The sequence below is a fragment of the Paramormyrops kingsleyae genome, chromosome 2 (assembly GCF_048594095.1).
Source record: "Paramormyrops kingsleyae isolate MSU_618 chromosome 2, PKINGS_0.4, whole genome shotgun sequence".
Taxonomy (NCBI): domain Eukaryota; kingdom Metazoa; phylum Chordata; class Actinopteri; order Osteoglossiformes; family Mormyridae; genus Paramormyrops; species Paramormyrops kingsleyae.
This window is the reverse complement of record NC_132798.1, coordinates 28,317,683-28,342,094: the sequence shown is the minus strand read 5'-3', so window position 1 is coordinate 28,342,094 and position 24,412 is coordinate 28,317,683. Positions and strand designations below refer to the sequence as shown.

Here is a 24,412-nt window from a genome sequence, read left to right as displayed (position 1 = left end):
GTGTGCATTTTATGCTTTTCCCTGTGTGAGGAGTGAGACTACATGGACACAGTTTTTGAAGGTTCTCTTTCAGTGAGTATCTGAGCAGTCCACTGACTTCTTGGGCTGGAAAGTGGCATTTCTCCCTGCATGACTACCTGAGCTTCAAAGGGAAACCAGGCCAGCAAGGGAGGCTGTAGAATTAGAACTGCAAGAACAGCTTATAAAAAAAGGGGTAAAGAATAAAAGGAAGCTGTAGCGTTAGTGTTCTATGCAGGGTGCTGTTTATTTGCTTACATAAAGTGATAAAGTACTTCATCACCTCATGTGCGGCCTTACATTTTCACTATACTCTTAGACAAGGCAGCAGACCTGCCAACCTTCTGGTTCTCTTGCTTATTGCTCCACCAAAAATAATTGACTTTTTTTTTTCTTTATTTTTGAAATAATCATATTGTCCGTATATTTTTTGTTTGCATATACAGCATACTGTAACAAAAGTAGACCCTAGTTCAAGGCATTATGACTTGTTAGAAAGAAAAGTGATGTAGAAATTCAGAAAACAAAGTGTTTCAGTATATGAGAGTATTAATATATCTTTACCGAACCATAAACAAGGTTTATATAACACTATCCATATATTAGTTATTGCTGTATTTTGCTGTTAGTTTTCAAACATGAAAAGAACCGTTAGTTATTATTATATTTATTTTTCCCATGACTGACATAATACTGTAGCAATAGACAGCAGGTGAAGGAATTTGTTTCGTGCTGCAATTTACAATTGTATGTACTGCAGTGAATTTGACCAAGGTTTAAGTTTGGTATTGACCAGTGCTCACTAGATATTTTACTTTGATCTTCTATGCAAATTTTGGAGTTAAGTACAGTGATCATCAGAGATATATTTGTGCTCTTTCAGCTCATTGATATGGATTTGCCTCTGGGTTTCTATTGATAAGCTGGTCGATCTTCTCTTATGATGAATTTTATGCAGACAATTCTGTCTTCAGTGAGTTTGTTACCTCTTGGTATGCCAAGACTGAGGTGTCACATTTGAAACGGATGTGCTTTTCTAACTTGAAATGCAAAATGCTATTTTATGGAAAATATTCAGCTCCTAGGGTATATTGATGGGCTGTACAGTTTCTGTGGGATAAGACAAGTGTCCCCATAATGCATGAATTGTTACAAGTTTGTATGGAAGCCCCTGTTTATTTTTTAGACACTGGAGGTTTCTAATTTAATTTTTGAATACATTAAAAAAATGTGGTAACACTATAAATGAAAGAATTGCTCCCCTGGGATCAATAGAGCATACCATATGTTATCTTATGTTACCTTATGTTATTTATTAAGAATCGATACTTCCAATAATACCAATACTAGTAATTACAAGTATATCACATCAGATTTCCCACTGCAAACTTCTTAATATTCTTTGGGAGGAAATATTTGACCTAAATCACAAACTTATATTTAACGCATGAACAAATAGATTACAAATATATATAAAAAATATAAAACAAAAATAAATAACAAACCTAAAGATAGATGTTTAAATTAGTGCATGGATGTAATACAAACAGGAATACTACTGTATGTTTGAAATATTTTTGTTTGCAATTTTATGATATGAAGTATTTTTACAAAATAGTGTTGTGTCCTCCATCTTTTTCAGGTGACGTTTACAAAAAGGAAGTTTGGACTGATGAAGAAGGCCTATGAGCTGAGTGTCTTATGTGACTGTGAGATCGCCCTTATCATCTTCAACAGCACTAACAAACTGTTCCAGTATGCCAGCACTGACATGGACAAAGTGCTACTGAAATACACTGAGTACAATGAGCCACACGAGAGTCGAACAAACTCAGACATCGTTGAGGTAAGGTCATCTTTAAACCATCATGTCTACAGAATGTTAGTACTCAAATACAGAACACATTTTTACTTAATAAATATTTTCTAAATACTCCAAAAGCAACAGAAGTTGGTTTGCTGGTGAATGTCTTAAGCAAACATGGAAGACTTTGGTTACAATGTCTGCAAGTAAACTATGAAATCACTCAGTAAGAATGGTGTAAGACTTTTCACATTTTTGACTGTGATCACTTTGTGTTGTCCTTATTTGTTCCTATGACACATGGAGATATGCAATGCTTTCTTTTAATTGTATGTCAAGTGGTTCATTTCATGGACTCGCGAATAAGCAGGGTTCATGGGATGTTAAATGACAGTGGCAGGTGAAGCAAATATCCGGCAGGATCCTTAAGTGTCAGATGACCCTGTTATGCAACAGGCTTTGACAGACGGGGGTGTCCTGTAATGCGAGGTGGTCTGCTGAGGGGCTTAACTTCTCAAAGGGTCAAGGACACTTAAGTGGAAAGTCTTTTTTTAAACATCTGACACTACGAAAAATCAGAGAGCAGATTATGTAAAAGCCGTGTAAGAGTAATTTTTAAATATCATTTTGCTAATGCAAAAAATACTTACTGCCTAAAGGGTGAAAAATTGGCATCGTATTAGAAGATCCTCTATCATGTACATATGTTTATTCATAAGTGTTAATATATTGCATTTATTAGAATCAATAATTCCAAAATGTCTACAAAGTTTTGATGGTTTAACATCTATCTTTTCAACTTCTTCTCCTGGTCTGGGTTGCAGGCTTCATGGTTTACGGTTTTTAAAATATATATCTTGTCCGTCTCTGTACTACTTGTCAGCAACTGGTGGAGGGATCGTTTGTCTCATGACACCAGCACATTTCTATATATGGGTTACTGTTTATGTGCATGGAGGAGAAATGACTGGGCGACAAATTACTGTATGTGGTGACTCCTATATATACACACAGACATAGATTGCTTGTGAAAGAGGAACAGTGGTTCTAATTTTTCAGTCATTTTTAAAATATTTTTTATTTGGTGCGTGTCCATAAATAGCAGCGCTTCATATTAGCTGGAAAGGCTTCACCTTTCCTAGAAACATCAATGTGGAAAAACTAAATTATAGTCAGGGGTCGAGTGTTTAATAGTTATGAAAAATGACACGTAAGCAAACGATTTCATACTTTCTTGCTCCTCAAGCAGGGCTCATTGACACTTTTTTGCCCTAGTGAAATATACTGTATCTAATTAACTATAAGGGGAACAAAATTGTTAGCCGCCTGAACATGCGCTACTCTTTGTTTTCGATGTGGTTTATGAAAAAACCTCTTGCTTTCTGACTTGATTACAGCAGCACCATACTCCCGAGCATCCATTTTGAAAGAATGTTTAAATCTCATCAATCTGTCACACTTACGTATCACATCTCCAGGTGCTGAGTTGTGCTGAATCACCAAGCCAATGGTTTCAACCACACCTCAGAAAAAGCTGACCCGTTGTGTGTTCAGGAGCTGTACTGCTTCCTGTCTTTCACAGTGTCGGTAACACTGCCCAGTTTATCTAGAAGACTGATGGAGGCACAGTGAGTGAAGGAGGGGCAGGCCGCGCTGTGCGGTGCGTGGGCAGCTGGGGAAGTGCCCCGCTGCATTAGCAGTAAAGCTCTATGCAATTAGCATGTCTTTGGTTGATAATTAGCATTGTCGGCAGAGTGACACATGATGGCTGCTGAGGCTCTCTGGATTGTTTATGGAGGGCTAGAGACGGTTTTCTTCTCCAGATCTGTCTCAGAATGCTGATCCTTCAGAAATCTGGGTTGGGTTGGAGTTAGTCTTTATCTCGTATCTGTCTGGTAAGCTCATTCGTTACATGTATCCACAGGTGAATTACAATAGCAGAATAGGAATCCTGAAAAATTGTTACTAAATTTGCACATATATTCTTTTTCATTCGTATTATAGGGAATTGGTCATTATTCGATTTCTTGCACAAAAAATATCTACAAAGTCTTTTTCCGATGTCACCAACGGCATGCACTGCATCTGTCAGTTTGCCGTTTTAAATCATCATTGTTATATTTTTTTATTCACATTTAGGGACCCGCATTTTCAGTTTCTAATATTCATCTTAGCATGAATCTTATGATGTATAAGCAGGGTAATCTCTACAAAGAGTTGATCCATATGGATGCACATGTTTTCTCAAATAGAATTTGAGTGATGTTATAGCTACCACAATAAACACAAAGACCAACCCACTGAATTACCAAATGCTGGTTGAATTCCCCTTTAAGGAATCTGCTTAAAACAAACAGAAGGACACACCCAGCATTCGGTGTGCAACAAACTGTGATAGGGCATTTCTGGCTACATTTCTCCCTGTGAGGATATGGCATTTCTCACCACAGGGCATAGGCACCATGCAGGCGCCTGACACATCCTCAGGAGGTACTTATGCAGTCGCAAGTTGAGAACCACCAAAGTACCTCTGGTTTCAGGGAGATAATAATGTTCCTTGTGCCACTCCTGGCTATTGGGATCTGTTTGGAATGAGCACCTTAGCTTGCTAATCTACTAGGAAGTCCACGTTCTAATTATATGTATATTGACATGACCTTAGTGAGCGCATGCAACTGCGATATGCACATGAAGTAGGCATTCTGCTTGTTTTGTTTTTGAATGTCAAGATTGGTCCTCTCCATAGAAGCACTCCAGCATTCAGCTTCCCCGAGACTCTCATTAAAAACATCCTACACTGTAGCAGCAGACCTGAGACAAGAGGTTCAGATAATTAAAGCTAAATCTCGAAATTCAATACATTTTTGAATCTTTATAAAATCGCTTTTTTTTTTTCCTGGTCCCATTGTAATGCATGTCTGTGGCTGACAGACTTGTCTTATTGGGTAATTTTGGCTAAAGATAAAGAAGAAACAAGTCCGTAAATTGTTCTTTATTCAGCGCTAGGTGCTGTATTTCCTCAACACGTGAATTGCATTAGTGACACAATGAGAGAGTGTAACTGCTCCAGAATGTCTCGACCGTGTATTTTTGCCTTTCTATTCTTATGCAGAATAGATAAGATTTAAGATATTTATTTCTTATATGGTTTTATATTTTACTATATGTGCGGGGGCACCACTAGAGATTTTGGACCCCATATCATATTGGGCCCCCAGCCCAGAAAAATCCAACTATGTTCCAAATTTTTTTAGACCTCCTGTTACTCAGGGGCTTTTGAAACCATCCTAACCACCCCCAGCACCCCTGTATATGCGCAGCGGTTAGCACTATTGCCTGGCACCTCTGGGACCAGGATCTGAGTCTCTGCCATGGCTCCTGGTGTGTGGATCTTGCATGCTCTCCCTCTGTCGTCGTGGGGTTTCCTCCAGGTGCTCTGCTTTCCCCCCACAGTCTAAAAACATGCGGAGGTTAATTGGAGTTACCAATTTGCCTGTAGGTATGCATGTATGAGTGAAAGGTGTGTGAGTGTGCCCTGTGATGGGCTGGTGCTCTGTGATGGGCTGGTGCTCTGTGATGGGCTGGTGCCCTGTGATGGGCTGGTGCTCTGTGATGGGCTGGTGCTTCCTGGCCTTGTGTCCGTAGATCCCTGCAACCCTGAACAAGATAAGTGGTTGCAGAAAATTGATGGATTTACATATATATGTGTTAATCATTAGACCTATCAATCAGTGTAATAGCAGAAGTGAATTTTTACATTTGATGAAGTCGTAATTCACAACAATATATGTGCTTGTTTTGTGTGTAGACTGTGTGCTGTGTAGCATGGTATTCCAAGCGACTCTTGGGCAGGGAAGTTACCCATGTGCAGTGGCATCATTAGATAAGATTTGGGCATGGTGTGCAGGTGGCAGTTCTGTGGCTCACATGGATGCAGCCCCCAGTGCAGTGTACTGAAAGAAACCCTGCAATCCCATTTGCCCTGATTAGCTTAATCGCAATATTCTCCCTTTAATCTTAAATAGCAACAGGACGAGGCAGCCTCCTTTCTTGTCTCCAACTGGGAACATCTGAATGAGGGGTAGAAAGGAAATTTGGGTAGGAGGGTAGAAGTTGTTAATTTTTTTCAAAGTTTGCACTGTAAATGACGATCTGCTTGGTTAATGAGGTTGTGAAATGCTATGACGGATGTGTACGCTTCAGCGATTGGATCCATGCTGAAACGTGCAAGGAGAAATGGATGATTCCATTCTTGTGGCTAAAATTAATTTAAAAATTGGTGAAATAGGTGTTTCATTTTCAAATTTATGAATAGACAAAATAGACGAGGAATTCAGGCTTTTGCCCGTTTTTATTTCTTAATAGTTGAATTCAAGCAAGTTGGTTATCTCCTTTTTCTGAAATTGTAACATTACTAATTTAATAGCAATTTTAAGGGACAGAAAAAAATGTTATTCATTAATATAGGGAATTTAACCGCTATAGACTGTACATCCTGAGGTGTACTCTCTTTGTTTTGCAGTACATGTGGAGTAACCGTGTCTGTGGTAATAGTAGATTTTTCTCTAGGGCTGTTGGCTCAGAGCAGGCCTGAGGGAGATCCTGCGCTTAATTATTGCAAGTCAGTCTGATCCTACTGTACAGGCTATGCTCACACATTACGTTGCCAAAGATCATAAATGCGTAAAGTAAAAGAGCACAAATGTTGTTACTTGGAAGGAAAATTGCCACGTTATTAATGTACAATGTATCCATCCTTGTAAAATCTTGCATCGTTATTTTCTCATTCACATTTATGTTTTTTTCTTTCTTTTCTCTACATAGTCCAGAGTTTCTGATGAAGCACAACTTTAAACTGTGTGCCAGTGAGCTGGATTATTTATGAAATTACGTTTCTCTTTTTTTCCATTCTTTTCACATTAACAGCAGATGAAATGCCTCAGTGGGTGTGTTAGGGGCTTGGGCCCCACCTCCCTTTGTGTATTTGGCATTCTTTCCTAATAAATGCCTTAAAACTGCTAGTTGTCTAAAAATAGAAACCGGCAGAGCTAAAAATAGTTCTTGGCTCGAAGTTGTGCCAAGAAAAAGGAGAAGAATAGGAGTGGAACACCAGTCATGAGTAACCGTGCTCAGCTCATTCTGCTCCTTCTGAGCCAGTGATGAACTGCCTGGAGCTGGCAAAGGAACGAGGCTGGCCTTCCATGCTGCCGGTCGCCAGTAAACATCTGATCGCATGGATAAAACATTTAACTGTTGCTTACTTGCGCAAAAATTTCTCCTTCAAGTGAAAAAGGGAAACATTAAAAACAGATTTATTGATATGTTTGTATGCTTGTTGGGTGTCCAGCTGATCGGTGTGAGGAGAGGAAGGAAATGAAGGGGGGCCTGGAATGGATACTCATCTGTTTTGTTTAGCAGTTGGGCCTCAATCCCCTTCTGGTCATTAGGATTATGGATAAAACCACAAAGAAATATATAAAGCTGGAAAGAAATATTACTAAATAAAAAGATGGAACATTCACTGCAGGGAATGTGTGACCGAATGCATAAAACAAAGACAGATAGCACAACTTATTTTTTTCACCTTATTTAAAACTTGTAAAATGGTATCTTACTTATTGTGAGGGGGACCTTAACGAAATCCATTATAATGTTCCTTCTGTCTGTAAATATAAATAACAATACTTTTGTATGCAGTACTTTTATTCATCCCCATGGGGCTATTGCGTCATGCATCCCAACTTCCTCTCCATGAAAGATACAGACACACAAGTTTATACAGGCATGAGTGAGTTTTGGGATCAGAGCAGAGGGTCAGTCTGCATCCAGTGCTTCTGAAGCAGGCTAAGGGCCGAGCTCGTTGGCTAACAGTGATACAACTAGCAGCCAGAGGAAAATCCCACGAATATCCCAACACAGGCAGAGGTCTCTAACCTGATTAGCTATACCGCTATGCTGGCCTTACACGGCTATGCTAAGAATGCTGTACTTCCATCCAAAGAAAATCCATATCAGAACGTTGGTAGCAGTTGTCTCACGGCTTTAATACCATACCACAAAATTCCCTTGGCTGGTTGCTCATAGCAATGTTTTTGTATTGAAATATCTCATAATATGTTCATTTCATGCATGGTTAAAAAAACGGCTATTTCTTTGTGTGGGATGACACATATTTAGCAGATCCACCTTATACTGAATATCCACGGCTTTCTTTTTCCTTGTTTAGCTCAACCTATGTGATCTTCAGACAGCTGTAATTACATACTTAAGTGCATTATTACCAAATACATGGGCACTTTACTCTGGGTTGTTACATCAAATGTCTGTGCCTTTGATTCTTGATTATAGTATGTGGGAGCTTCAAAGGAGCAAATTACAGAAAAGTCACTAAGGCAGCAGTTTGATGCCCAGCCATGGCAGTCTGAGCTGCAGTTGATCAGACCACTGGAAGCAGTTCAGTGTCTCTCACATGGTGATAACACAACTGCACACCCGTATCGCAGATCTTCACTGGCATCTCACAGCATGCCTCTCAGTTGGGTCTGGCTTGTTCAAATCGCGCTCAATAAACTGGTGGCCTTCCCTTATCAGCCTCCCATCTGCTACCAATAAGCAAAGCCAACCCTGATCTCTCTGATGTTCACTGCTGCATTGAGAGCTCTGAAGACCCTTGACTGGTCTCAGATACTGTCATAGCAGCATCTTGCTGTTGACATACCTTTCACTCTGGGCCACGTTTTCAGGTGCTTTTTTTCAGAGAAACCTATGAACTGAATAAGTTCTTAGGTATGTTGGTAACATTATATAATAGTTTGTTTTTAAATCCTTTTATTGTGAAAGGCAAGGGTCCTGCAAATGTATGCTGACCCTGGCATGCTGACATCTGGACTGTTCCACTGTGGGGGCTCTTTAGGGGAGCTGCAGAGGGCTCCGTGAGCCGGTGGCATAGTGCCGAGTGAGCTGATGGCACGAAATTCATGGGGTTGGTGTCAGCTGTCCCCACTGAACCCCTTGCAACCTGCCAGTAATGCACACTCCCTACTACAAATCTTCAGCTGAAGGTTACAGATGATGAGGGTATGTAGGACGCTGTGTCTACATTCTTCTTGGCACAGAGAAGTACTCTGACAAGCCAAGCCAGGAGGGAAAATGATGAAGAAGTAGTTTAATTAGGAGCAAGCCTCAGAAGGGGCTAGGCAGAGGGTGAATGAGTCGAGGCTGTTTTTTTTCTCCCTCCGTCTCTTTTCCCTCCTCTTTCCACAAAGCACCTTTGAGACATCCAGTCCTCTTCTTTCCCGAGCTGACTGCTCTTTGTCAATAACATTTGGACTTCTGGATCTTTTAGTCACCCATGCAATTAGCATGACAGCATAGCATGTTCAACTTCCTGCTTTCCTGTTGTTAGCTATTTTAAGATGAACAAGTTGAATGCTCATTCCTAGGTCAAAATGCATTTTATAAAATCATTTGTGAAATTAGATGCTTTCTCATAAGTTTTCATTTTCCTGACCTCTATTCAGTATCATTTTATTACGCATTTAACTTTGTTGAGGGTTTGATTGGTATTTTTTTTCTCGTCCGTGTCGCCGCTCTTGCCTTCGAGCCTCGACATCGGAGGACGTGAGAGAGCAGCTTCTGACTGAAGGTGAAGAGGTGGTGCGGGTAGTCAGTGTGTCGCAGATGGCAGCACACACAGGGTGGGGAGGGGCCAGGCCCGGGCTGTACATTGAGCGAGAGGGCCATCTATGGCTATCCCCAGAAGCCGAGTCACGCGACCGGCTGCCTCCGGCCCCCTTGTCCCTGGCGGCGGGGCAGACGACAGGTGCAGGCACACTGACAGGTGCGGATGTCTTGAATGAGTGGAATTGCCGCCGGCTAGCGATGTGGCCCCATGCTGGGTCGTAAAGTGCTGAGGCCCAGCGGAAAGTCAAGCTAAGCCGCATGCCTTCCCATCACTCGAAGCCTCGCACTTTCCAACGCGACGCTTCCCGTGAAGATTTCAACTCCAGCCACTCTCAGCTCCTTGCCAAGGCGCTACCACCTACTATCAGAACCTTCCGGAGAGCTTTTTGAAAGGTTGCCATCTCCGAGGAACACTATTATTTGGCAGTTATGATGACTTTACCATAGAAATCGCTTCTCTTGCACTGTTTCTAAATCACCAATACGGAGTTCAAAAGCGCCAGTCTCCCGGCCATGTTTGGTTGCTTGTTTAGCGTTTTTTGTGGGGAGGTGCGGGGTGTGAGATTGTTAACTGTGTTTTTCCGAAAAGCTGAAATGCTTTTCTACCCTTTCTCCATCCATGGCTAAAAGAGCAAATGACAAAAATAAATGATTTGCTTCCTAAAACCCTTCCAAAAAATGTGTATATAATGTATAAAGCATAATTTTACAGAAGATAAAATGTTTAAGTTGCCGCAAATAAAAAAAGCAGGTGAAAACCACTTGCATTTATCACAATTATTAATGTGAGAATGTTACGCAAATGAGAAGATGACAACAGCGTGAGACTAACCTGACTGCATTCTCTCATTCATTTCATATCAAATTTTAGCTGCCTCAAAGTAAATTTAATTACTGTCATCTGATGAAAGCAGATAGCTTTCTTAGAGGCAATCACTGAGTAGACAGTTAGTAGGCCTTTTATTATTCCCTTCCACTAATCTTCTTTTATTAAAACCACTGGATCTGAAAGAGCGAGCTTTGATGGGACATAGTCTGTGTCTGCCACGCAAAGTCAATTTGAGTAGTCTATGTCCATACACAGATGAGAAAATAACTTAGGAGCCTGCTGAATTGCGTTTCAGAACGGGTTAAAACATATATTATATATTATATGGATGGATATATATCCACCCATGTTTTGTAACTGATTGTCATAGTCTAATAGTTCTTATATATATATATATACACACACACACTAACTGTATATCCCGATGCCTCCCCAGCCTACAGAGGAGGATTTCTACTAGAAGGTGGCCATCAGGTGGCTGAATGGGAAATTGCTCATTTTCTTTCCATGACATGGGCTCCATACAGCCAACCATCTCATCTTTATTCATATACATATCACCATTAAATGTTTTATCGCAATACGCAATGTTTCAATTGGGGAGTTGCCAGGCTGATATAATGTGCGTAAATTTGTTGATTTTCGGCTGGCTTTTCGGAGCACGTTTTAAAGGATAAAGTTTGTGACGTGTCCCTGCCATAAGACATACGCCTCAGCTGCATGCGATTACTTTGTCCACAGACCTTGAGAAAAAAGGGCTTAAATGGCTGCGACAGTCCCGATCCCGATGCAGACGACTCTCTGGGCCACAGCCCTGAGTCCGAGGACAAGTACAGGAAAATTAATGAAGACATTGATCTGATGATCAGCAGGCAGAGACTGTGTGTAAGTATGCCTGAGCCCCGTCTCACACCTCTCCCTCTTCTCTCTGTCTCGTTTTTCTTTTCTGAAATTGTCCGGGGGGAACCTGACAGGCGTTGAGCAAGAAGGAAAACAAAGGTTGTGAAAGCCCAGAGCTCGACTCCTCTTTCGCTCTCACCCCACGCACTGAGGAGAAATACAAACAGATTAATGAAGAGTTTGATAATATGATCAAGACTCATAAAATACCTGTAAGTACCTGTAAGTCATGGCAGTTGGCTGCTTTAGTCGCTACAGTAACCTTTTTAACCCTTTTGGTGTGGACCCATCAGCTTGCAAATTAACTTGGAATCCCAATGATATTTTCCCACTTACAAAAAAGGACGACTAGTTCAACATACCATTGTCCCGAAATCAGGATGAGAATTATTTGGATTGAATTTAATTAAATTTGTTGCTGATATAAAATTACGAAGACCGCATAATTCATAAAGTGAAAAAGCAGCATGATATTGCAAATATAAGCCGAAAAAAAATCTTAAATCCTTGTCACACTGATAACGATGACATCAGCCATACTGACGGGGTTAAAACTCAATTTTCTGTGGAAGAGATTTCTCTTATTTTACCCCAAGGAAGGAGGTGTTCCACGATTGCCATCCACCTCTAAACTGTGTCTTGCCCTTTCATCTCATTTTCTTAACAGCTACCTTAACGACACGAGCTTCTAACCAGCTATGTCTAATGCCAGCACATCGCACAAGAAATCACGCCTGCATGCGCTTGCACACGGCCTCCGTGCTCAGCTCACCGATATGAAAAAAAGAACAGACACGCATCATTCCATTCTCCATCCATCTAGTCACTGTGACCATCTGCTTAATTTGAATCTTAATTATAGCTCATTTTAACAAAATCGCGATAGAAATTGAGTTGTGTCAACCCCTTACTTACTTACTTTTTTACAGCACATGAGTGAACCATACAGAAAAATGGCAGTTTATAGGAAATGCTTCTGTGCTCTTTTACACATAATTGTGTAAAAACTTCAGAAATCATTGTTATCTGTATACAGGTCAACTAAGAAGAAAAAAAATCTGTATTCAAAAAAAGGAAAATAACACCCAGAGGATGGATTGTAGGTTTGATAATGAGAAGGAGAGACTCAGGAAGAGAGGGGTGGGGTCTGGGGGAAAATGGCAGCGGTTACAGTGACTGTGCACATACAAGTGGCAGTTCAGAGTGTGGTCACCGTGGTTACCAAGTACAGGGCCAGCAGATTTTGAGGATGGAGAGGATCAGCACAAACAGGAAGGATGGCACCGTCAAAATCAGCCCAACACCCACGCAGCCATACACCCAGAGGCGTGGTACGGCCATCTCCTGTTCTCTCTTCCCGCTCAACCACAAAGCAGAGAGTAGCAAGCGGGAGGAAGGGGGCTGCAGACAACCAACATGTAAGATGTTATTAAAAAAGGAAGCACTTGCCAGGCAGCAATTAAAGAGAGCTGCTGCACAACTGTGACTGGTAGATAGCTTCTCAAACAAAGACAAGGGATGTAACAAAAAAAATGTAACAAAAAAAAAAAAATATATATATATAGGGGTATGTTAAGCCATAACACACAGACCTATGGCTGGTACACTTAGAAACAATATTTGCTCTGCTAAAGAAAAATAATAGACTACTGCTTTTTAGATATTAAAGAGGGGTCGGATCTTTCTGCTGGGTGTTCTTAAATGGATATTTTCATGACTGTAGAACACATGGCAGCGATTACAGGGCTACCTGTCCTTTCCAAGGATAACACTGATTAAGGACAACCTCTATTGTGTTCCTGTTTTAAGCCAGTGTGAGAGTGGCCAATAAATGAAAACTAGCTTCGTTTGAACACAGGGCTATTAAAGACCGGGTCAGTCGGCTCTTCTCGGACATCATACCTGGTTTCAGACATTTACTTTCTTGAGCATCATCCCACCGCCCAAGAGTAAACATGGACACAGACATGGTATAGCTAATTTAAGATTTATGTAGGAAGAAAAAGCATTCATAAGTGGTTAGTGCCCACTGGAAGAACAAGGCTCCTTTTAGAGTGGAATTTCTTGCGGCAGTACCTACAGTCCATTTTAGGAGTGGCATGCACAAATACATTCTGAAGCCCTGTCTCTCTGTCTGCCGAAGGGCCCTGACCACAGCATCAAGCTGACGCCTTACTGACAGTGCTGCCGTTTAAAATTTGTGCTAAAGTTATGAAATGAAGGCGATGAAGCTCGTGGCAGAACATGGAGTGACTGTACCTGGACATTTGTTGGGGTTCAGCTTTTGCTGCTGTTACTGACCTTGAGATATTAAGAAAAGTGCACTGGCTATCACATCACCAACACCATTGTATATGCAATATTTCTTGAGGCCGCTTATAGGTTAAACCTCATTGAATGGGTTAATTTGATCTATTGCTGCATTTCTTTATGTTTTTCTCCCTTCCTATACCTCCTCCAGCAGACTGTCCCCCCTTCAAACTACGAAATGCCGGTCTCCATTCCAGTGAGTAACCCCAACAGCCTGATCTACAGCCATCAAGGTGGCTCGCTCGGCAACCACAACCTCCTGCCCTTGACCCACCACTCACTGCAACGGAATAGCATGTCACCGGGAGTCACGCACCGGCCACCCAGTGCAGGAAGCACAGGTAACGCTACTGCTGCTGCTCTGAGCATGTCGCAACAAACATACTGTAAGTCAGCTAGCTCAACTGGGTGTTACAATGACTCTCCCTGCAAGACACTCCTCCTTGCCGGGTCCACAAAACCGCCGTCACCTATACGACACTGATCTCTGTTTGCCCACAACTTCAGGTTTTAAAACTACCTCTGCGAAATTGCTCATGCACTGCACTTTATACAAAATCATAACCATTCATGAGTATGATTATATTGCACTAATTTACCAACACCTTATTCACTGTGAATGTGTGTATATGTGTGTGTGTGTGTACATATTTTATTCTTTAGATTTTATTGTAATTTTTTACTGTGTATCTGCTGGCGCGCTCCAAACGAAATCTCATTGTACTCGTACAATGACAATACAGCATCTTTATCTTATCCTTCTCTATAAAAATTAGATCAAGTTTTCACCAATACGTCACACCCCACTTTAAAAATATTTTCAACAGTGATCCTTCACAATCCTTTACCACAAACAAGCACTTTTACTGTATGTCTCCGTTGGAGTTCTTTTTTTCTTCATAGAATATTTGCTTTACAGAATATGTATATTATTTTAGTGTTACTAAAATGTTTTTATTGTCTAAATGCTGTAGTTTCCTTCTGGTGAGTTGAGTGCTCTTTGATTATCTTTGGCTTACAAATGCAACTTGCTTGGTATTACAGGGGCAAAATTAAATATGATCTTTGGCCAAACAAGCAATATACAAACCACAGAGACTGACTTTAAAAATATCTAATTTTTCATAGACTATGTTGTCAACTTGCTGAACTAAATCTACCCAGTAGTAGATTTCCTATCTTTCTCACTCATCAGAATATTATTGAGTGACAGAAGACTTATTAATATGATTAGGTTAGGCTTGTCGTAACATGGGGGATTGTACTGGAGGGGGTTGAAACTATACTTGTGATGAAAAAACCAAGGGAGGAGGAAAATCCCTCAAGATCTTTTTCTTTGTTTTTCTCTTTATTCCTAGGTGGCCTTATGGGTGCAGACCTCACAGCTGGTGCAGGCACCAGTGCTGGTATGAATGATTTATCATTTTTATAAATGTGTGTTTTAATGCATATGCTAACCCACTTCATTTATATATGCAGGAAGGGGGAAAAAAACTGCAGAACAGACACGTCACATGTTGTTTTAGTGGCATAAGGAATTCCACAGCGGAAATATATCGTGATCGCCGCGCTCGGATATCCTGCTGAATAGCTGAAGAATTCAGATGGCTAGTAAAAGAAAACAAATTCTATTTAAATTATGAAAAAGTCTCAGGCGTAGGAATTCAGCAGTATCCGTGGTTTTCCTTCTATAGTTGTGTGAGACGTACAAGTTTCCAGTCTCTGGCATTTGGGATGGCAACAGCTTTATAATGTATAATGCTAATTTATAATTATTACTTAATTATTAACTGCGTTTAACTATAATTTTTATGTTGTTTCATATAACTCGAATCACTAATGTTGAGTTCCTTTTACCGCCGTAATTTTGATTTTAATTGCTAATTCATTGACGATATTCTCTCCTGACTCACTAATTCAGCTACCATAATCATAACCTTATCTTGTTAGTTAACAAGGAGGGGGCTCCTGCTTTTTCTCTCATCTGGCTGATCGAATAATTGTCAGACTACAATTATTTGAAAGAGTGAATAACTTAAGATCACGACTCCTTCTTTAGTCAGAAGCCGAGGACGGATGCCAGGGGTCAGCAGCGGATCCTGCTGTCTGAGTCTATATTTCTGTTTTGGGCGTAATTTACATTTGTTGTGGGTTGTGTTTGGCCACTAACATGCTGTGTAGCACACATTAAATGTAGTCTTTGTCTAACCGGGGTGGGAAACAGTGGTACCCCTATGCACCCTGCACCATCAAAACAAAACAAGGATATAGTCATGTACTGTAGAACCTTGAAAATTCCATTCGAGCCATTCATAATTATTCAAACAAATGATCTAATGAATTTACCTATTCTTTCTGGGATTGAGTCTTTGCCTTAACTAAGCATTTCAGTACTTAATGTGACAGTTGTCAGATTTATCCTGTTCTGCTCTAATCAGAAATTTATAGTGACATTTTAATTATAACTGTACATTTAGTTATATTTCAAATAATTTCTGGTAATTTGTATTATTCTTCATCTGTATGTATTTTAAATTTCTTTTTTTAAATGCTGTTGAAATTATGATTTAAAATTATGACTGTTTGTGAATAGCTACCACTTATAGTGTGCCATACCTAAAGAATTTATCAGATGTATAAATATCCAGATTTAGAAATGTATGTAGAGTTGTGAGATAGGCAAGACTTTTGTGAGGCATAGTGTACTTTTATTTCTTTCTGAAACTGGACACTTCATTTGCTGTTGCTTCATTTTCATTCCTGGATATGTATATTCCGTAGATTTATTTCAGTGATGACTCACTGGACCTTTGGGCTAGTTTATTTTGGGTCCAGGCATGCTGAGCTCTCAGACACTCTGAGGTGTGGAGCCGTGGCGTTTAATGCTGATTGTCTGCTATATGACACATGATGGCAGTTTGATACTGAAGGAAGGTTCAGCTATATTTCTGGAACGGTGTGACTCTAGAATCCAGACATGTTAGACAAGTGAAGGTCAGCACAGTATAGTCACATCCAAATAACATATATTTTTATCAGGTGGATCATATTAGCTAAATTGTTGTCCAGTAGATCCGTTCCACATGACAGTTGTATAACAGTTTTCAGGCCACTAACATTTTAATATGAGTCCCGAGCTGAACACTTAGGACTCAAGAGGTCGAGTTCATGCTAATCTGATTTATTTTGCACTAGGTTTTACATTTCTAATCAATATATCAGACTCATGATATTTTTAGGGATTTTATTTAACTCTTTCTTTCAGACTACAGTACTGAAAACCAAACACAGTTTTCACTGACTACTACTGTATCTTTGCTTTTACTCTTGTTAGCTTACAGAGTGATGCCTGAAAATCCATAAGCATCCTAAGGACAATCAGTTGTTATGAGTTTTGAATATCTGTGGCAAGGAGCCTTTCTTTTGATTTTGCTGTATTCCACACTGATTATTTAGTTTTGCATCTATCTACAATTATCTGAATGGGGAGCATTGGTAATGTAAGTTATCTTTTTCTGCGAAATTTCTGTGAAATATGCTGAATTATCAAGAACAAGCTGAGACCATCCTTACAGCTGGGAATGAAATATATATATATATATATATATATATACATATATATATATATATATATATATATATATGTGTGTGTTTTGAATGGCTGTTTTGAATTTCCTTAGTGAAATACATTGTCACTAAGTGGCACTGTCAGAGTCAGCCAGCAGCAATGATTGCTGTTGCTTTCAGCTTGTGTTAATTATTCTGCTAGCTGATAGTTTTTTTTTTGGTAATTTATCTCAAATTGTCCTTCTTCTATTGCTGCCTAATACTTTCCTAATTGAACTGCTGTAGGAATAATTCTGTTATCACTGAGATAAATAATCACCATGTTAAGCTCACCAAGGTATCATGCTTGATGCTTTGCAGTTACATTATGGCGGCATTGTGTAAAGGGAAATTCACCCATTGAAAAATAAGTCATATGGGCTGCACAGACAGCATGAGAAACAGGCCTCGGCTGTTTCCTGCCCAAACTCTAGCAGCCCCCCCCCCCCCCTGAGTGATCCCATCAGGATTGATACTGTAAGCATGGCCAAGGTCAGCTCTTGCCACTAAAGTGTCCTGCAGCCATATATTAATACTGGGCTAAAAGCTATGAGTGGCTCTAAAAATACCGTGGCAGGTTTTCTTTTGGATTGGTGGCAAATAATTATTGCCGGTGGTTTCGGCGTATCTCCCTCTGTTCTTGTATATTTCTGCATCTGCCAGTGATTTCCTAACATCCTGGGCTGCATGGCACACCGGTTAATTTAGGAAACCACTGCCTGCTGCTTGAACTAGTCAGCAAAGAGCAGATTAATCAATTACAGTTGTTTTATAAACTTATATTATCCTAACACTAATCACATAACTTAAGTTACCAGCTGACCAGTGAAAGAAGTTATTTAAAACTGAGCATGTAAACTGTATGTCATATTTATAATGGAATAGCCATGTCATGTCAAACTACCTGATAGTTTTTCTCCATTTCCCCAGATATAGTGAGTAGGACTGTCTGTGATATATATTGTGCTATAATGAAGATGTGTGAGAAATAGCCACCTAATCAAACACTATCTATTGTACCATATATTGTCATGGCCACATCTTCGAGAACCGTCAGCTTTGACGGTCTCAATTCAAAATACAAAACACATCTAATCTATATAAGACATTATATCCAACAACTTCACAAAAAGGAAAATAAAAGTCTTTACTGACTCATGACAAAAATTTATTTAGATTTGCAGATTCTAAGTGATTGTGATAATAACTGCCAGGATGAGTAAATGAAACTTGTTTCTTTGAGTAGGATCTGACTTTGGTTAGGTCTGGGCTGAAGAAAATGTTGATGATCTCAGAAATGCCTTTGTAGGTGATCTTGTTTATGAATCCTATGTGTCCAACCTTAGTCACATTGTCTGACTGAGATGAATTGTCTGACAGATTTTACCATTCAATTAAGAATGTATGCTGTTAGAATATGCAGATATTCTTGCTGTCAAAAGTATGTTTTATTTGGAAATTCTGAGAATAATTTAAAGTTAGGATGCATATAAATAAGAATGGTTTCATATGTATTTTTACAATTCTTTTTATGTTTCATTGCTTTTTAAAATTTCCAATAATTTCAGTTTCCATAGCTGTTTTGCAACTGGTAGAACTAACATCCTTTTCTCCCGCTATTGGTAACTGCCAAATGTGGAAACCAGAAAGTTCTCTAACTTCATGTACTGGCACGATCAATAAATCAAGTACCAAATGTATTACATATTATGTAAGTGAAAGGGTCCTTTTAATAATAAGTTAAAAATCCTATGGGCAGGATTACAAACCTTCTTGTAGCAGTTCTTGTAACATACCGTGCTCTGTGTGTGTGTGTGTGTGTGTGTGTGTGTGTGTGCGTGTGTAAATAAATATATATAATATAGGGAGAGAGATGTGTTTTAGTATATTTATATCTATTTGACCCAGTTGAGTAATAAAACTGCAGCACTGTTTATGCATTATGCCATTTATAAAGTGGTGTGTATCTTCGTTCCTATGTAACTTTGTTAATGTATAAAGTTGCATAGGCCGCTACAGTTCTCACACAGATTACTATAGTGCCCCCTGCTGGAGTTCTGATAAACAAATATACAGTATACAAATTTGACAGAGATGCAAGAATTGGAGGCCAATTATCATTTAAAAAAAACCCACCAAACTCCCTTTTTTCATTCATCTATGAAATCTTCAAAACAATAATAATTCTTCTTTGTCTTTAAGAGCTTCTGCTGCAGCTGCACAAGCTTGTCATGACTGAGCCAGTCAATTCGGTGTCGCCAGGAAATGCTTCAGCACAAAAGACTCGCTCACATATATGTTTTTCTCCATTATGAAGTACCACTTCATTTGCTGCCAGCTGTGCCATATGTTCTTTTGATAGAACAAATTGTGCCTTCAAGACTTTCATTTTAAAAACAAAACCATGCCTTAAAATTTTACAAAGATCTCCAGTGAATTTGGAGACATCTGTGACTCATTCTCTGGCGGTATATGATTAGGACATTCATATATGTCTAACATATAATTCTCGCCCCTCTTTTAAGTGGGAAAGGCATTATGGCACTTTGCATTCTGCTCAAGGAAAATTTAAGTGTTACTTATGCAAAAGAAATGAAAATGTGCAGTCTCTTCTTTTCATTGCTGAAGAAATACAGCGCTTCTCTGCTTTTCACTGAGATCAAGTTGGTTGAGAGTCAACAAGACAGGGAGTTTGTGTCTTGATTTCATGCATGGTCTTTGTTGCCTTAATACCAGTAATTACTTACATGTGCTTGATATTGCTTTAAGAATGGTTGGCTCGTCCAACCATGGTTGAGAACTCTTTGATTTATCGTTTACACAGCTTGCTTTCTGGATTTGGAAGATGTGACTTTAACTATTTTTATGAAAGGAAAAATAAAATATATTGAAATCATTTCAAAGCAGTGTAACCTGGTTAACCAGCAGGTCAGCTATATCATAGCTATTAGACTAAATCACCCACCTGCTGTTGGTAGATGGGTGGCATATGCTTACTCATCTAGAGAACCGGGGTGTATTGATGGTGCAGTAGAAAAGTCATTATAAATACTTTTGATTCCCTTTTTCTGTTTTCATTGTTACAATAGTCCTTACCCCTTTCTGTATAATTCTTTTGCAGGCTTTCTTTGAAGGATGAGTAATGCTATGATTATTATGTTTATATACAGACGCTCCTCTACTTACGAATGAGTTCCATTCCGAACGGCCGTTCATAATTTGAAATGTTCGTAAGTCAACATCATTTTAAGGGTATACGCAAGTACAAAGAAGTAGGATGCTGGGAGTACGCACGCTACGCTGCTGTGCGGCAGGAGTAGCGGCCAGAAGTCCTACTACCCAGAATTGGTGCGCAGAAAAAAAACATTTGATGTTGCCGACAGGAAAACATGAGAGCCCAGTGAACACAATTTGAACTTACAATCCTCTTCGTTCGTATGTCTGAAAGTTCGTAAGTTGAATGTTCGCAAGTAGAGGAGCGTCTGTATATATATATATATATATATATACTGTATATATATATGTATATATATATATATATATATATATATACATATATATATACACACACACACACACACAGTAAAATAGTGGATAAAAGGCAGACAGATAATCAATAGTATAAATATTTTTTTTATATGTATGTACAGTATGTGTGTTTGTGTGTGTGTGTATAAAGTGTGCATAAAGTTCATATATATTGTATGTAAGTTTAACAAGTGTGTGACCCTTTTGGTACATTGAAAGGTTTTCCAAAAGAGGCTTGTAAAGATATAAACGTCTGTAGCAGGCTTTAAAAAAGAAAACTGCTTTTTGACCTCAAAGCCACAAGAGGAACTTGTGAGACTGATCATTTGACTTTTTCTAAAGATATCATATGAGATATGAGGCCCAACCTCAATCTGGAAGACCATAGCATACCGCAGCACATGTACATTACCACTGTAGCTTGCTTTTTTAGTCAGAGAAAGAGCAGTAGTTTTTTTATCATTTTTCTATTAATTGTTAATTTTCTCAATTTGATGCATTTGAATGCAGAAATTAGGCCTTATCAAGTAAGCTTTGCTGGTTTTTGACATCTGTCAGAATTCTAAGCTATGGTTGTTGTTATTGTTACATATTGTGTGCAATGTATAGTATTTGTTTTTATATGTGTTCTTTTTTAAATTAACATATTTTAAATCTAAACAAAACAAACTCTTATACAGTTTTTCATCCATAAAATGCTTTTACAATGTGGAATATCTTGAGTATTTAGTAAGCAAAAAATTTAATTACAGTTTCAGAAACTTTACTGGGTAACTGGAAACTTAAGATTTGCTACTAAGATAATTTTTAATTTAATAATTTTTGGAATACTGGGAAAATTGGAAAGATAGTCAGAATAGTCTTGCACCATGTTTTTGATCAGTGGGAAAATATAAGTTAATTGTAGCTACAGATAATAACGTAAGTAATGGGGGTTGCGTGATTATCTATGACGAGGTGCAACGCTAGCATTAAACATGGCCACAGTGTTTGTTTGCTAGCATTACTATCACTTTTCCCCACTGAACAGATATAGCCTGCTAGTACTAGACTTTCTGTGAGAGTTTTCCACCAGTAAGTGACCTGCGGGTGCTCCTCTTCCCCTCCAGGCAATGGTTATGGAAACCACCGCAACTCCCCCGGTCTGCTGGTCTCTCCAGGGAACATGAACAAAAGCATGCAGACCAAGTCCCCCCCGCCCATGAACCTGGGAATGAACAACCGCAAGCCTGACCTACGCGTGCTGATCCCTCCAGGCTCCAAAAACACCATGCCCTCCATAGTGAGTCATACTCCATCATCTACTCCAACAGCCTTCAGCAGCCTCCCATAAACCTCCCTCCCAATTTCCATCCACTGATCTCCAATCAGGAACTGATCACTGGACAGGTTATCTTTTTTGTTTGGTTGCCTAACGGTGGCTGTAGTTATATTTGTGAGTTTGTCTGTAATACAATAACATAGTTTTCAGAAACCCACCACATAACACATAACCAGCGACTTACTGCCATTACATATAATGTACTACACCTATGTACAGTTTTTAGAAATACCTGATTCTGAAAACTACTCACTTCCCTCCACAAGGCATCCATGACACTAATTCAAATTTATTGACCCCCCCTCCCCTCTTTATGCCACCAGTCTGAGGATGTTGATCTACTGTTGGTAAGTGGGTCTCTCCTTGAATAAAGAAATAAAATAAACGGTGGCAAAAATACCATTCTTTGTTCGGCTGTTCAGATTGTTAAGAGCCCTACAATAGGCCTACATTAACATCTCTTGATCTGCTGCATGCGATTCACATCTGGATGACATTGAGAACTTTTTAAGAATCAAGGGTGACACCTACTGGCACTTAGAAGTAAACGTGTAGTTTGACGGTCTCAACGTTGATTTTCCTTTAAAGATTATCACATGCATTTTATCCCACTTTAAATATATGATTCTGTGTCAGATTGTTTTCTTAAATGCTTAGAATTTATTCAAAGCCAGAATAACGGTACTGAAACAAAAGATTTGTATTGCTCAAAATTTCCAGTATGTGTACTCACTGCCACAACAAAGGGGCCGCGTTCTTCCTGCTGATTCTGTTACCTAGGAGACCATACTTTAAGGGTTACTATAGTGACGGCAAGACTTCAGAAGCTTTGTAAACGATAGGGTTGGCAGTACAGTGGAGCTGAATGTGAAATGATTAATTTGAGATATCTGGTTGATTTTTCTAGGAAATGTGAAAGAGAAGATATACAGTATTATAGCACACTTAATGAAATTATGATATACATGTTCTTGTTTTTATTATCACAGAACCAGAGAATAAACAACTCACAGTCAGCACAATCACTGGCTACCCCTGTGGTATCCGTAGCAACACCCACTTTACCAGGACAAGGAATGGGAGGCTACCCATCAGCAGTATCCACTACGTATGGTACTGGTAGGTACAATAGTTCATAATCAGTACACAATGCACAAATTCTCAACCTTGTCTGTAGCCAGAAAAATGTCTGGCTCTATCAGTAAGCTGAGTACTCTAAAGCTATAAATGAATCAAAAATGCCTATTTAAGTCTGGTTTATGTTGCAAGTAGTTATAATCTGAAAAACATCATTTAGCCTATGTTTTTAGTGGCAACAAGACGAGAATGCAGGGGATTGTCAATAAGATCCCTTTCAAATCAAATAATTGTCCCAGGTGTTGAATGACAATTAATGCCATGTCATTCACTGTGAGTGTTTTATGCTAATTATTTAGCGAGCAATTTTGGGTAATCATTTATGAGTTAGTTAATGGATTGTTAATAAAGGAGTACATACTATTAATTAAAAAGTACATTTGTAAAGTATCACTTATTGAATTATTAAATTATTATTGAATTATTAAATTACGGTGCGACTGCAAAGCACAGTTAAGCTTCAAAAGTTGTTTGTCAACTATAATAACTAATGGAACATGCAGCTGTTATGCTGAAATCACAATTCATCTGAAAGAAAAAATTATCACCAGTGAAACAATTATGAAGTGAGGAGGAGATTAATAATGGGTGGATGACGAAGAGTATGTTGCTTTTTCTGTTTAGAATACTCCCTCAGCAGTGCAGACTTGTCGTCGCTGTCAGGCTTCAACAGTGCCAACACCCTGCACCTGGGCTCCATGACAGGATGGCAGCAGCAACACCTGCAGAATATGCAGCACTCTGCGCTAAGCCAGCTGGGGTGAGTGCAGGCTAAGGGTCCCGCTCACACACCAACACCTGCAGAATATGCAGCACTCTGCGCTAAGCCAGCTGGGGTGAGTGCAGGCTAAGGGTCCCGCTCACACACCAACACCTGCAGAATATGCAGCACTCTGCGCTAAGCCAGCTGGGGTGAGTGCAGGCTAAGGGTCCCGCTCACACACCAACACCTGCAGAATATGCAGCACTCTGCGCTAAGCCAGCTGGGGTGAGTGCAGGCTAAGGGTCCCGCTCACACACCAACACCTGCAGAATATGCAGCACTCTGCGCTAAGCCAGCTGGGGTGAGTGCAGGCTAAGGGTCCCGCTAACACACCAACACATGCAGTGTTTCAGCAGCACTCAGTGCATGTTCTCTTCATCACAGTGAGTGACACTTTCAAAGATGTCAAATATCACTGGAGAAGGAAGAGCCCACAGGTTATTACGCATGTGAGATTCTGTTGATGCTTTTAATCAGTGCTTTGCTCTTTTTTGCAACAATGTTCATGCATTA

At 39.5% G+C, this 24,412-nt stretch overlaps 1 protein-coding gene across 13 annotated transcripts in view; it reads left to right on the top strand.

Annotated features, from left to right (window-relative positions):
• mef2cb (myocyte enhancer factor 2cb) overlaps positions 1–24,412 on the top strand; it is a 57,825-nt gene that overhangs the window by 29,293 nt on the left and 4,120 nt on the right. For 5 of the 13 annotated variants that reach the window (XM_023834784.2, XM_023834782.2, XM_023834786.2 and 2 more), the window contains 8 exons: positions 1,661–1,864; positions 11,076–11,219; positions 11,309–11,446; positions 13,696–13,885; positions 14,903–14,950; positions 21,788–21,960; positions 22,989–23,118; positions 23,761–23,896. In XM_023834784.2, coding sequence (XP_023690552.1) covers positions 1,661–1,864; positions 11,076–11,219; positions 11,309–11,446; positions 13,696–13,885; positions 14,903–14,950; positions 21,788–21,960; positions 22,989–23,118; positions 23,761–23,896 — 1,163 coding nt within the window. The remainder of the gene's footprint in view (positions 1–1,660; positions 1,865–11,075; positions 11,220–11,308; positions 11,447–13,695; positions 13,886–14,902; positions 14,951–21,787; positions 21,961–22,988; positions 23,119–23,760; positions 23,897–24,412) is intronic. The other 8 variants (XM_072708880.1, XM_023834785.2, XM_072708882.1 and 5 more) reach the window with 5 other exon arrangements.